Source organism: Polypterus senegalus, chromosome 6, assembly GCF_016835505.1.
Source record: "Polypterus senegalus isolate Bchr_013 chromosome 6, ASM1683550v1, whole genome shotgun sequence".
In the NCBI taxonomy this organism is placed as follows: domain Eukaryota; kingdom Metazoa; phylum Chordata; class Cladistia; order Polypteriformes; family Polypteridae; genus Polypterus; species Polypterus senegalus.
This window is the reverse complement of record NC_053159.1, coordinates 133,739,706-133,755,218: the sequence shown is the minus strand read 5'-3', so window position 1 is coordinate 133,755,218 and position 15,513 is coordinate 133,739,706. Positions and strand designations below refer to the sequence as shown.

Here is a 15,513-nt window from a genome sequence, read left to right as displayed (position 1 = left end):
GCTGTTAGAATTATGTCATGTTTTGGACTTCTCTAGCACCTTCAACACCATCCAACCTCTGCTCCTTAGGGACAAGCTGACAGAGATGGGAGTAGATTCACACCTCGGTGGCATGGATCGTGGACTATCTTACAGACAGACTCGAGATCAGTATGTGCATCTTGCGGTCTGCTCTTGGGGTCTTGGGAACTGCAGGACTATCTGACATGGCTGTGGTCATAGGCTGCAACACAGGAGCACTTCAACAGTCAGGGACTGTACTTTCTCCGGTCCTGTTCAGCCATGTGAGGGTGTCCTATCTTTTCCTCAGTTATATATATATCAGACTTCCAATACAACTCTGAGTCCTGCCACTGCAAAAGTTGCCGCTGAGCTGGACGACACTGCTATTGTGGGCTGCATCAGGAGTGGGCAGGAGGAGGAGTATAGGAAACTAATCAAAGACTCTGTTAAATGGTGCGACTCAAACCACCTACAACTGAACACCAGCAAAACCAAGGAGCTGGTGGTGGATTTTAGGAGGCCCAGGCCCCTTGTGGACCCCGTGATCATCAGAGGAGACTGTGTGCAGAGGGAGCAGACCTATAAATACTTGAGAGTGCAGCTGGATGATAAATTGGACTGGACTGCCAATACTGATGTTCTGTGTAAGAAAGGTCAGAGCCGACTATACTTCCTTAGAAGACTGGCGTCCTTCAACATCTGCAATAAGATGCTGCAGATGTTCTACCAGACGGTTGTGGCGAGTGCCCTCTTCTATGCGGTGGTGTGCTGGGGAGGCAGCTGACTTAAAACCGTGATCCGATCCGTGAGTTTTTTGATCCGTTGCACCACTAGTAAACGCTAACATTATTCAAAGTTATTGTCTGTTTTTACATGCATTTTTATTACTCTAAGTTTATATATTTTTTTTGTATCAGTATACTGCTGCTGGATTATGTGAATTTCCCCTTGGGATTAATAAAGTATCTATCTATATAAAAATGTCTTTTGGGACAGAACTTCTGTAATTCACTGAAATACTGATTTATTACTGGTAACTTTTAAAAGTAAAATTTCAACTAATAAAAAGAAATTAGACAGGTAAGATTAACAGAATAATATCAATTTGTTTGTTCTTTTGCTGAGAGTGCTCTTTGTATTCCAGTGTCCCATGAAGTTATCTCAACAGCATCTTAAAAGGAAGGAACAATTTCTGGACATGACAACAGTGTGTGGGTTTCACAAGGAAACTGCAATCCCAAAGAAAACTTTTTTTTTTTTACTTATAATGTGCTGCCTGTGTACCTATTAAGCTTGAAATGTATTATTAAGGGAAAAGTGTACTTATGAAATACACACTTTAATGTAGGTAGCAAACAATGACAACCATGCGCACTTAGACATTTTTAGAGGACAAATACAGCTTTTTTTCCAATTTATAATGAAATTTAAAGCCAAGTAAAAAACCTGAAATGATATAAAAGTGGAAAACTGGCAGAGGTAAAAATAAATAAATAAAGCTGCAAGTGTCCTGACTTTTGCTTATTATTTACAAGTCTCTGAAAGAAAGAAAGAAAGAAAGAAAGAAAGAAAGAAAGAAAGAAAGAAAGAAAGAAAAAGAAAGAAAGAAAGAAAGAAAGAAAGAAAGAAAGAAAGAAAGAAAGAAAGAAAGAAAGAAAGAAAGAAAGAAAGAAAGAAAGAAAGAAGCAGTGATGGAACAAGCCCTATTGCTACACCCTCTGTAAAGCCTGATCCTCTCCGAGTTTTCACCCGTTTCTAATCCTATAGATGGTTCAGGTAACTGTAATTCCTCTAATGGACAGACCTACATTTTTAAGGGTTATAATAATCTGTCTGTCTGTCTTTATTTATTCATTGTCTTTTCCTCACAGTTATGACAGCAATATACATTGGGATAAGCAGGCAGTGTGGTGTAGTGGCTAAAGCTTTGGAAGTCAAACTGTTAGGCTGTGGGTACAAATCCTACTACTGTCACTGAGTGACCATGAGTAAGTCACTTGACCTGCCTGTGTTCCAATTGAAAAACCAAAAATAAACACATGTAACCAATTATGTCATAAATTTTGTAACTCAGCCTGGATAGAGGCGTCAGCCAAACAAGTGAATGTAAAAGTACATTAAAATACTGTCCAAATAATGCTTTACACAATGTAGGATCGCACAGCAGTTTGTTCCAACACACTGACAGGAATGTAATTAATCAGCAAACGTTGGTACACCAGTAGGAATTGTTTACATCAACTTTCAAGTCTTAAGAACTTCCTTTGTTGGAAAAAAGCAGTAAGTTGTTAGCCTATTACTTATTCCCTGAAAACAGCCTTTGTGCAACTCTTAATATTACATTATTTTTCAGTTTTTGATAGCCTAACCATTATTTATTTACCTCTGACAGTTTACTACTTACCCTTTGTATAATTTTAGGCATTTAACTGGACATTAACTGCTTATACTTTTACAAAAACAGGGAATAAAATGGGCTGTTCTAAAACATTTCAGCAGTTGGGGAGAAACCACATGATAGGCACTCAACTCCACTGTACAAATCTGCTTAACTCTCTCTCACCTGCTGAATGGCAAATAGTGTTTCAAGATAAGGTGATTAGTGATATACTTATAAATTTTTTGAGAAACATACAGAGGTCTTGTGGCCCACAACCTTAGTGTTTGAAGTCCAAAGCATTAACCAGTATAACACACTGCCTGCCAATAACATTAGCCCTTGGGTTTAAAAAAAAAACACACTAAAATATTGTATACAAAAAAGTACTTAGCAAATTACACCCGATTAATCGTTGACACTGTAATTGACACCTAATGTCTTATGAAATTTACCAGATTAAGATGGGTAACACAACTAGTTTAATGTGTATAGCTTACCTGAAGTGTCTGGATACCAATGGCTGGTTTCACTGCAGATAAATTACTGCTGTTTGACAGCACATCGGCCATCTGATTCTGCACATCTTTCAAAGGGGTTCTTCTAAATGAACGCCTCATGATGTCATTTAGGATAAACTAGCATTCCAAGTAAAGACCTGCAAAGAAAAACATTTTCAGTTTTGCACATATCTCATTCATAGACATAGTATTCTCAAAAACAGCATAATCTCGTTCATGGTTTTAGAGTGTGCTGGGGCCTAAGATGACAGCATTAGGAGCAAGGCAAGAACCAACCCTGAAGAGTGTAGTAGTAGCAGTTCATTGGAGAGCTTGTGCCTGCACATACTCAAAACTGTATCAGGTTAAATTTGAATTCCCAATTAACCTAAATTTCTTATCTTTAGAACATGGGAGGAAAATGGAGTACTTGGAAGCATTACTGGGTAGTCTAATTGTTAAATTCCTCAGATTTCTATGACATATTTGATTCAGATAAAAATTAATTTTCATTTTAAAACACTGAATCTGACATTAAACACAGTATTTTATCTTGTAATGGAAAATGGATGGATTTTCAGACAAGGTCACAGTATGGTCTCTATGACCAATGCTATGAATAAGAAGCACAAGGAAGGGGGCTAACTGTGAATGTAATGCCAGTGCATTGATATACAAACTGAAATACAAGATACCAGGTGATTGATAGATAGATAGATAGATAGATAGATTAGATAAAATAGATTAGATTAGATAGATTAGATAGATAGATTAGATACTTTATTAATCCCAAGGGGAAATTCACATTCCCACACATATGCATTCCTTTGGGGTGCTGGAGTACACCAGAATACACAAGGGAAAAAATACATAGACTTGTGAAGAAAATGCATTCTCCACATAATCAATAAGACGTTGGGAGGATGCACTGATAGTGCGTTGCCTCACCCACCACACAATGAACCACCTGGATTGGGACCCGAGTGCGTTGCCTCACCCACCACACAATGAACCACCTGGATTGGGACCCGAGTGCAGCAGATGACACCTCAGCACCACACTGAACCAATGCGAGGGAGTTTTAAAAATAAAAAAAACAGCGGCTGGTGTACCAGTCTAATTTTTCCCTGTAAGATGGAAGACCTCTTTGTAGGGCTAGATGGAGATTAACATCATACCCAGGACAGTGCAATTGCAGGTTAAGGACCTTGTTCAAGGGCCCAATAAGGTAGAGTCACTTCAGGCATTTACAGGATTCGAACCAGCAACCTTCCAAATGCAGGCACAGATCCCTAGCCTCACAGCCACCACTCCGCCCCTAACCATTAAGATACAATATAAAACTAACCCCTTGCCCAGAAATGCGAAACTGTTTTGTGCAATTTCACAAAACAAAAACCATTTAATGTATATGATTGCGAAAGAGAGTAACATATTATACAACATCATATGTATATATATATATTTCTTTATTAACTAAAAAGAGAGTTTGACTACATGAGTTATCACCAATACACCATGGACTTCTGTTAACCATCCCAGGACAGGGCACCAGTCCATCAAAGGGTGTTCTCATAAGGGGCAAACTAAGAAATATTGATGAAACCAACATATACAACTTTTGCATCTGAGGAAACATCAAGAACTGTGTGTCCTGCTTTATCAGCATGGAAATTTATGCAACTACAATTTTGTTGCTCTTCAATTCTGCAGTAACCTCATATTCTAAAAGACATGTGTTGATCACCCTCATGCTCAGCTCTTTGGTTTCTCCTCTGCTTTATAATCATCGAGTAACCCAGATATAGAAAAATGGAATAAACTACCCGACTAAAGGAGAAGTTGAATTAACAAAATTTTAAAGAAAGAAAGTAGCTTTCCAGGATTACAGTGGTTTAGGGAATAAGGGAAAGGACAAGCCAATGTGTTATAATGGAGCAATATGTTCTCTGTGTCTCTGCTATGACACATTAACCATGAATGCATATTTAACTTATGTACTGCATTACAAAAGTTGTGTATCTAACAGTTCTTTGATCATAGTAAGCTCTTCAAGACAATCAAGATGAAAAATACATGCGACATTCAGTTACCCTTAAATGTCATGCACCTTTAATTCACCAAGCGATGACAACGCATACTTACATTTATATTTTAACTTAAAATTTCAAGTCTGTGTTTTAAATTTTAAAAAAAAAAACAGAAACAGAGTAGGAACTGGATTATCAGCATTAAATGTGAGCTTTTTAAATAATCAGCTCAAGAGTGTAGTGACTTTTGTACCCATTTTCACCACCAGACTGTGACTCTTAAGGTTTTCCTTTCTTCCTGCTCAGATAGCAAGAACATTCAATATTCGAAGACACCAGTAAAAATTAAGAGGAAGTGCATTTAGGACTGAAGTTACGAAGTATTTCTTTACTCAGAGATGTGTGAATCTGGAACAAAGTACCAAATCATGCAGTTGAAGCAGAAACCTTGAGGTCACTCTTTAAAACGTATCTGGATGAGATATTGGGGCAGCTTAGCTATTAGCTAAAGAAATAAGCCTGATGGACTGAACGATCTCCTTTGCCAAGTTTCTTATGTTCGTAAACTACAGTATTTTTCCTAAACCTGTTCCAACATATCTAGCTCAATGGTCTAAAAAAGGACATAATGCCAATATACTGCAATAATGCGTCGGTAAATAAAAATAAATAAACCAATGCCAAGCATTGTCTCCCATCAATACACCACAGCCTGGATTAAGCGATGTATTGGAAACAAAAACGATAACTGAAGGACACATTATTTGTAATTAGTGACGGTTACTTTGCATTATTGGAAGCAAGTGCTTATGATTACGTTCCAGGGTTGCTAAAAAGTCATAATGTTGTTATTTTTCATTGTTATCTAAAAACATACTGCAAGAAAAACATCCAAATCTCCTACATGTACTTTCAGGACACCAATATTAACAGGTGAAAATTTGTAAAACGATAAAAACGCACAACGTATGACAATCGGTATAATAGCAATTTTCATTTTTAATATCTGGGGCGCCTCAACGCAATTTGTTTAGTTGGCTGTCATGTTTGGTTACTGAAGAGGTTCAAGAATAAAACTGAACGTCTTTATCGTCGCCCAGTGTCCAGTATCGCCTAGCTGTGTATCTTACCTCTGAACTGCAGAGAGGTTATAAACACGAGGCCTGGGATTGTTCGCTAGCTGCTACTCACAGTTCGTATGCTACAGGCGAAAACGTTTTCGACCTTATATTATAATAAACACTGTTAATTTGAATAATTGGGCCAGGAACGTGAAAGCCTCTTTCGCCGTAAGACGACGCGGTACGGAGTTTAAGAAGCATATATCTCATAAAGTAACAACAACCGCTTCTACTCGGTCACCTCGACCTACCATTATTTAGACTCTTTGTATGCAGATTATACGTAAAAATACATTTTCATAAAGTCTCAAGAACTTACCTCTCTAAACACCCTCAATCTTGACTACCCGCTGTACATTCAAACAACAAGCGTTTTTTGATTGGGCGACGCTGTCTACGTCATTACGCACGTCAAGGAACGACCACGCAAGCGAGCTGAACATCGCCACGCCCCTTTGTTTTGAAGGCCTACTCATTAAGTCCGCTGTAGCGTTGATTTTTTTTGGGCCAATTGCAGTGTGCAGGTGTGTACTGGAGATGATCCCGTGCTTATCTGGTCGTATTTATAGGAAGACAAACTTTCGGTTTTAATTCTGTTGCAGTGTGCCCATAGCGGATCAAGAAAAAGTGTTGTTGCAGTGTGCTTCCTAGAATCGGAAGAGAGGAACAAAAATTGTGCCAACTTAGGACCACCGCGTTTACGGTGGGTAATGTTGCAAAATGAATTCTGCCCACATCAGACTGATAGACATAAATATTCACAAAATATGTCATTAAAATATGGACACCATATTTTATATTGATTTTCGGACTGAAGTAGGGCATTATACTGAATGAAATATACCGTCGATTGATAAATGGATGGATTCTCTTCTCTTTACGTGGCTCCTTGAGGTGGCTTGCTATCCTTTAAAGGACTGCTTGCCTTTTGCTGCACTAGTTGTAAAAACGCGCCATTGTTTATTGCCACTCCTGCTATTGATGATGTCTTGCGAGCTCATTCTTTTGATGATTCACCACTGGCTGATGTATATGGAAAAAGATGATCCGCTGTGGCAACCCCTAACGGCAGCAGCTGAAAGAAAAAAATTACGTAACTTGTCCATCGCCATTGCAATACTGAGCCTGTATTCTTATATGAAGTTTGCAATGCGATGATGCATTCTTTTACATATATGGTCCAGCCTCTGACTAGATATTCCATACGTTTTGTTGGATTATTTTAGTTATTATTAAAAACTGGCAGCATAATTAATGACAAGTATCATCTTTTCTGTATTATCTACTTTGACCAAAAGGGGGCACCAGAGAGCCCCAAACCACAGACAGTATAACACCACATGTTATTTGAATAAAAGATATTTATTTACACAAAGCACCCTTCCACTAATCACCTCTCCAAAATAAGCCACAATTATGCAAAACTAATTCTACCTCCTCTCCACCTCCTGTTGAGTGTTGCCCACTAAAACTCTTGATTCCATTCATGTGAGGCAGCGAGCTTACTTTTAAACCACAACCAGGAACTGTTTCCGGTCTCCTGCCCAGGTCGTCCAGAGCATTTCCGGTTTGTGTGGAAACCAGGGCAGTCCTCCCCCAACAGTTCCCTCTGGTGGTCCCAAAGACCTTGACAGGGCTGTATTTCCAGAGTCCAACTTCCATGCCACCCTGCTCGTGTGCTGATGAGTTTTAAACTGGAGGGACGCTGCCACCTGTCATGTGGGGAAATTATCTGCTCCTGGTGAACCTGTTTGCCTGTCCCTTCCATTATGGCCTCCTGGCCGGACATGAATCCTTCCTTTATCTCTACCAGGACAACTATTCTTCCTCTATGGCACCTACACTATGTAATTGGGAAATAAGTAAGAGCAAGACCAGATTAAGACCCCCACAAGCTCCAGGTTATTACATGCATATATTTACACTCTATGACCATCACCTATCCTTCTATATAAAAGCGGTCGGGATTGTCCTTCCGTCCCGTGAGTGCTACGCAGGCGCGGAGTTTCACATATGCCCCGTCCATTTTGCAGTGCACGATGGGATTTGTAGTTTCGTTTTTCCAGGTAAAAGATGATTTTCTACTCCAGACTGTGCAATATCTTCTTCTTCTTTCTTACTATATAAAAGCAGTCGGGATTGTCCTTCCGTCCCGTGAGTGGAAAGCATAGTGGTATTCCGCTTATCACAGACTTACTACTTGCAGCTTGCAGTACGAAGCGACATGATGGGAGCAGAGTTCTGGTGCTTCCATCGTTCCCTTGCTTTTGTGCGCGATGCGCTGGAAAAATAGACAAAATTATGTCTCTGGAAATAATTAATGTTGATGGAGTACAAATGCCTCATCGCGTAGTAAATATCAGGGGGGTTCAAAAGGGCGACCTCAATATAGAAAAAAAGTTTAAATTTCATCACAAAAATAACAGAAACTACGAGTATTAAAGTAATACCGCTCAAATGCAATATAACCAAATTAATGAGTTTGTATAAAATATCAAATTGATCTACATATTGAATTGCCTTGTGGTCAACTTAAAAGTCGGTCGCCTTAAAAGGCGGGTCAGCCTAGTAAAAATAAAACAAACAAGGGTGGTGACCCTTGGAGATTTAAGCCAGCCATACATTAGGTCAAGGGGTGGCAGTATAATTTTCTCGCATATGCCAAGTACCCAGGATGGACACACCCTAATGATAGATCCTTCTGTAAGTTTCAGAGAGTCAGTTATGTTTTAGATATTCTACTAATGTTTATGTTTCGTTGTCATTACTTTCAGTGCATTTTCATATGCTCAAAGTGAAAAACATTTATATCAATGAATGTGACAGTCATTTCAATCTAATGTAGCAGGTAGAAAATTCTTTGTTAGTTGTGGTAATTATAGTTCAAAGGCACATGATACTCTATATGGTGTTCCACAAGGCTCTATCCTGGGTCCGCTGCTCTTTTCGATTTACATGCTTCCATTAGGTCAGATTATCTCGGGGCACAACGTGAGCTACCACAGCTATGCCGATGACAAGCAGCTCTATTTATCAATAGCACCTGACGACCCCGACACTCTTGATTCACTGACACAATGTCTCACTTGTGTTTCTGAACGGATGAGTACTAATTTTCTCAAACTAAATAAAGAGAAAACAGAAATTTTAGTGATTGGCAATAATGGATATAATGAGGTTATTAGAAATAAACTTGATGCATTAGGATTAAAAGTCAAGACGGAGGTAAAGAATTTAGGGGTAACTATTGACTCTGACCTGAATTTTAAATCACATATTAATCAGATTACTAGGACAGCATTTTTTCACTTAAGAAATATAGCAAAACTTAGACCTCTTATAACATTGCAAGATGCTGAGAAATTAGTTCACGCTTTTGTTTTCAGTCGGCTAGATTACTGCAACGCACTCCTCTCAGGACTACCCAAAAAAGTCATAAATCGATTGCAACAAGTGCAGAATGCAGCTGCTAGAATCTTTACTAGGAAAAGAAATTCCGAGCACATCTCTCCAGTTTTGATGCCACTACATTGGTTATCTGTGTCCTTTACAATTGACTTTAAAATACTGCTTATGGTTTACAAAGCCTTAAATAATCTCACTCCATCTCATATTTCAGAATGTCTTACACCTTACACTCCAAATCGTAACCTTAGATCTTGAGTGAGTGTCTGCTTAGAATTCCAAGAGCTAAACTTAAAAGAAGTGGTGAGGCGGCCTTCGGCTGTTATGCACCTAAAATTTGGAATAGCTTACCGATAGGAATTGTCCAGGCTAATACAGTGGAGCACTTTATAAAACTGCTGAAAACTCATTATTTTAACATGGCCTTCTTATAACTTCATCTTAGTTTAATCCTGTTGTTCTGTATGTTCAATTAATTATCATTATTATTCATGGTGGCTCCAAAATCTGTACTAACCCTACTTTCTCTGCTGTTCTTTTTTCTAGTTTTCTGTGGTGGCGACCTGCACCACCACCACCTAATCAAAGCACTGTGATGTCCCTACATTGATGGATTTAAGGCCAGAAGTCCACGTGACCGTCATCATCAAGTTCTTCCATGAGAACCCTGAATACAATGAGGACTGATTGAGGTCATTTATGTTAGGTAGAATCCCTAGAGGGGACTGGGTGGTCTTGTGGCCTCAGAACCTGCAGATTTTATTTTTTTTTTCCAGCCGTCTGGAGTTTTTTTTTTTTTTTTCTGTCCTCCCTGGCCATCTGACCTTACTTTTATTCTATGTTTATTAATGTTCCCTTATTTTAATTCTTATTTATTTTGTCTTTTTTCTCTTTCTTCATCATATAAAGCCTTTTGAGCTGAATAATGTGTATGAAAATGTGCTATATAAATAGATGTTGTTGTTGTTGTTAACAATTGCAATTATATTTTTAAGAAATTTACATGAGGATTTACTTTTTTTTCATATACCAGAGAGAGGAATAACTTGGAATAATATGCCATTTTTACGCATTGATCTACACTCAATTATCCCTTTTCATTCAGACAGCTTATAGAGAAGCATCAAGAAAAACAGAAAGGTATGCACATGGTAATTAATAGTGTTATATCAAGAGGTCTGGAGATGCATGAGAGACAAAGGATTGTCCAGGATATGCATGACAGAGTGAGGACTCAGGTTAAAAGCAGTGTTGGGGTAACAGACAAGATCCCAGTTAGAGTAGGTCTGCACCAGGGATCTTCTTTAAGTCCTTACCTCTTTGATCTGATTATGGTTGTGTTGAGTCATTAAAGACGCATCCCCCTGCTGCTTGCTTTTTGCTGATGATATTGTGTTGTGTAGCACCAGAAAAAAGGAAGTGGAGAGCAAGCTGGAAGATAAGGAGTTAAAGAGAAATAGGTAGAGGGAAAAAGGACATATGAGGTCTAATGATGATCAGGATTCAGAGGTTAGCCTGCAGGTAGAGCTATTGAAAAGAGTGGATACATGTAAATATCTAGAATCAGTGGTGGTCCGGTATGGAAAACTAGATGCAGAGATAACCCATAGAATGTAGTGTGGATGGAACAAGAAGATGTCAGGTGTAATCAAAGAATCAACACAAAGGTTAAAGATCAGGTTTTTAAGACAGTGGTAAGACCAGCAATGATGTATGGAGCTGAGACCTGGGCAATAAAGCGGACACAGGAGAAATTAAATGTGGCAGAAATGAGAATGTTGAGATGTATATGTGGAGTTACAATAAAGGACAGCATATGAAATAAGACAATCAGATATACAATAAAAGTGGACAAGATATCTAAGAAAGTACAGGAAAGTAGGTTGAAGCGGTATGGGTATGTGATGAGGAGAGACAATAAATATGTGGGAAAAGACAATAAATATGTGAGATAGAAGATGAAGAAGAAGAGTGTGAGGAGGTACCTTTTAGCTGTGCTCTGTCTGCTACAATCGAAAAGAATGTGTAGCAGTACATCATTAACTGAGAGAGGGCTGAGACACACTGGCACACTTCACTTAACAGGCAATCAGACGGCCAGCTGAGCAATCCAAGGAAAAACACAAAAGAAAAGAAAACAAAACAAAACAGAATAAGACTCGTTGTGTGGATTAGTTAAACTTGGGACTGATCTCGCTGTGCTGTTCACTGTAACAGCACTCCGACCCAAGGAGCGCCTCTTCTTAGTACTGTGCTATGTAACCTGGTCTTGATCCGCAACTAGTACGTTACTATCTCAGGTATACTTCAAATGACCCTTTATGTATAGACATGTTGACAGACATAGTCAAACCAATTTACCAGGACACAGCAGACCACCGTAACCCTGTGTTAGGATATAGCGGTTTGGACAATGACTGACTGACTGACTAATCCAAATTTTAGAAGCACTCCATACATGGTTTTCAAGTGACATCTAGTGGTAAACTACATACAGTCTCCTTTACAGTGGATTCAAAAGCATTCAAATTCCTCTACTTTCTGCACACTTACTTTGTTGTAGATTTAACTTTAAAAGGGTAAATTTGCTATTTTTTCCCATCGATCCTACACTCAGTACCCAAGTCAAGTCAAGTCAAGTTGCGGAGCATGAATTGGTACATTGCGTTGCCGCACCCACTACATGATAAAACAACTTGGGATTCCGGTTGGCAACCACCCAGGCAGATGTGCGGTCCAGTCCCACCCTCCGGAAATGACCCTCTATCTGCCACAGCCAGATGTCACGTGGGTGACCCCTTGGCCTGGTCCAGCCACTCTGGTCCTCAACAATGAGGATCTTATGAGCCGGATCACCCTCTGGGAAACGCACCACATGGCCGTAGTGCCGTAACTGACACTCCCTCACAATGCAGGTAATGTGCCTCATTCGGAAGTCCATGAGTAACTGCTCATTTGACACAAAGTCAAACCAACGGTACCCAAGGATTTTCTGGAGAGACACAATACTGAAGGAGTCCAGTCTTCGTCTCAGGTCACTGGATAGCGTCCATATTTCACAACCATATAGCAAGACAGGAAGCACCAGGACTCTATAAAGACTTGGACCTTTGTCATTTTGCATAGATATCGGGAGCACCACACACCCCTTTCCAGCGACCTCATGACCCCCCATGCTCTCCCAATCCGTCTACTGACTTCATAGGAAGAGTCACCAGAGACATGAATGTCACTGCTGAGGTAAGTAAACTTCTTGATAAGGTCGACACTCTCTCTGCAGACAGACGCACTGCCGATGGTTGTGCCAAAGAGGTCATTAAAGGCCTGGATCTTGGTTTTTATCCAGGACACTAGCAAGCCCAGACACTCAGACTCTTCGCTCAGTCTCTCGAGTGCCCCGATCAGAGCCTCCATTGACTCCGCGAAGATCACAGCATTGTCAGCAAAGTCAAGATCCATGAATCTTTCCACACCAACAGATGCCCCACAGCCACTGGACCCCACGACCTTGCCCAGCACCTCAATATTTAGTATCCCATAATGATAAAATTAAAATTGTTTCAGAAAGTTTTGCAAATTTATTAAAAATCAAAGACTAAATTCTCTTGTATCATACAAGTATTAAGACACTTAATTCAGTACTTTGTAAGTAGCCCCTTTGGCAGCAATTACAGCTGAGGTATCTTAGGTAGGTCTCTACAAGCTTTGCACACCTGGATTTGGGCAGTTTATCCCATTCTTTCTGCCAGATCCTCTCAAGCTTCATTAGATTGGATGGTAGACATCTGTAAACTGCCATCGTTGGGTCTCTCCATGGAAGTATGTGGTTTAAGGCTGGTGTTTTGCCAAGCCAATCAAAGACAGCCAGAGAGTTGTCCTGAATCCACTCCAATCACCAGAAGCATGGTCATTATTATGCTGAAAGGTGAACTGTCACCCCAGTCTGAAGTCGCATACACTCTTTTGCAGGTTTTCTTTAAAGACCTCACTCTATTTAGCTGCATTCATCCTTCCTTCAATACTGACCAGTCTCCCGCTGACAGCATGATGGTTTTACCACCATAGTTCCCTGGTATTAGGCAGGTGATGAGCAGTGCCTGGTCTTTGTCAGAGTTAATACTTATATCTGACAAAACAGTTCAGTTTATGTCTAATTGGTTCAGACAGCCTTTTCCCTCATGCTTTAATGTTGTCATATGTCTTTTTTTCAAGAGTGGCTTCCGTCTAGCCACTCTCCAATAAAAAACTGATTAATGGAATGCTGCTGAGATGGTCATCCTTCCAACAGGTTCAGCAGAGGACTCCTAAAGCTCTGCTAGAGTGACCATTGGGATCTTAGTCACCTTCCTTCTTTTCTGGTTACTCAGTTCGGCCGGATAGCCAACTCCAGGAAGAGTACTGGTGGTTCTGAACTTCTTCCAATGCACAATTACTGAGGCTCCTGGGAACACTCAAAAAGTTTTAGAAAGGGCTTTATCCCCTTGCCCAGATCTATACCTCACCACAACTTTTATCACTGAGGTCTATCGTGGGTTCCTTGGACATCATGATTGGGTTGTTGTCCTGACATGCATTGTGAATTGTTGGGACCTTTCATACACAGGTGTGTGCCTTTCCAAATGATGTCCAATCGGTTCAGCTTGCTATAATAAAACAATTAAATTCTAGAAATATCTCAGGGATAATTAAAGCAAACAAGATAAACCTGAATGTCACAGCAAGGCTCCAAAAACATTTAAAATAAATGAGAGATTTCAGTTTTTTGATTTTTAATACATTTGCAAATATTTCTGAAAACACACTTTCACTTTGTCTTTATGGGTTATTGAGTGTAGACTGGATGAAAATAGAAAATGTATTATTTTAAAATGAAATCTACAACACAATAATTATGTAGAAAGAGAAGGGTCTGAATGCTTTCTGAAATCACTGCATTGGAGCAGAGGAAGATATGTCTTGTTGGTTGGCTTTTAGCTTCAGCAGTCAGGCTGATGCATGAATGATATCTTCAATGTCCAAGTAGATGGATCCCTTCTCTCTAATGTCTCTGATCCCCCTTGTACAGGCCGTTCTTTTCGGCAAAGAACACACACAATGTTATACAAAGATAACCGTCTAGCTACTCAAGTGATGGGGAGCTCTGGTGACAAAAGTCTCTGCAATATGCTTCATCTGGTCAAGAGTGCTTTATCAGTTTTTCTCCTGCCTGGCGCCCTGCCTGGGGTTTGTTTCCTGCTTTGCGCCCTGTGTTGGCTGGGATTGGCTCTAGCAGACCCCCGTGACCCTGTAGTTTGGATATAGCCTGTTGGATAATGGATGGATGGAATATCTGTACCTTCTAAATTCAAAAGGTTAACTTCCACTCCATAACAAATTCTAACATTTCCAATCTCTACGTGTAACAGTCTACATTCACATACATTTCATCTGTTACAAACCTGCCCAAGTCCCTCTGTAATGACTCTGCCGATTGTACATTATCTGCCCTTCCACCTAGTTTGGTATCATCTGCAAACTCAGATAGCTTATTAGGTTCTTGTCCAGATTGTTTATACGTAGAGAAGGGAACCCCTTCTCCCTTGGAAAATGATAATTCAATGAGTAGAAGGTGTGCCATTGATTATTTGCATTTTACTTTTCGTTTTTGCAGCTTCATTGCTGTACAGGCTGAAAATGAAAGTGCAAATGCTGCTATTTAATTTTCTTTTACATTTTTGCAACATTCTTCCATGTAGACCTTGAAAATGAAATTGCAAAAGAGAGACTGCATTTTCATTTTATAATTTTAAATTTCATGTCCTTTTGTTGCAGAAAATATCTGCCATAGTGGAGTAATTTGCTATTTGGTTCAAATATTAAGAAATGGGGATCTACCATTCAAATGGGGGAAAACTGGGTGGCCAGTGATTTAAGTATCTCAGAATCCTTTTTTGGATTTACTCTTAAATCTTACTATTTTGGGGTTCAGTGATTTGACTCTCTTCTCTTATGGCTTTCTTGACACTGTTGTATTTTTTAAGATATATTCCCCACACCCTACACAATTTATTGTATTGGTTTAATTCAATAAAATAACA

General features: G+C 39.5%; 1 protein-coding gene across 2 annotated transcripts in view; it reads right to left on the bottom strand.

Annotated features, from left to right (window-relative positions):
* The window catches only part of spag5 (sperm associated antigen 5), a 76,585-nt gene extending 70,137 nt beyond the window's left edge, over positions 1–6,448 (bottom strand). Inside the window, exons 1-2 of one of the 2 annotated variants that reach the window (XM_039757247.1) lie at positions 6,351–6,448; positions 2,881–3,038 (exon numbers count right to left, since the gene is read on the bottom strand). In XM_039757247.1, coding sequence (XP_039613181.1) covers positions 2,881–3,000 — 120 coding nt within the window. In that variant the 5' untranslated portion in view covers positions 3,001–3,038; positions 6,351–6,448. The remainder of the gene's footprint in view (positions 1–2,880; positions 3,039–6,350) is intronic. The other variant, XM_039757246.1, reaches the window with a different exon arrangement.
* Positions 6,449–15,513: the final 9,065 nt, after the last annotated feature.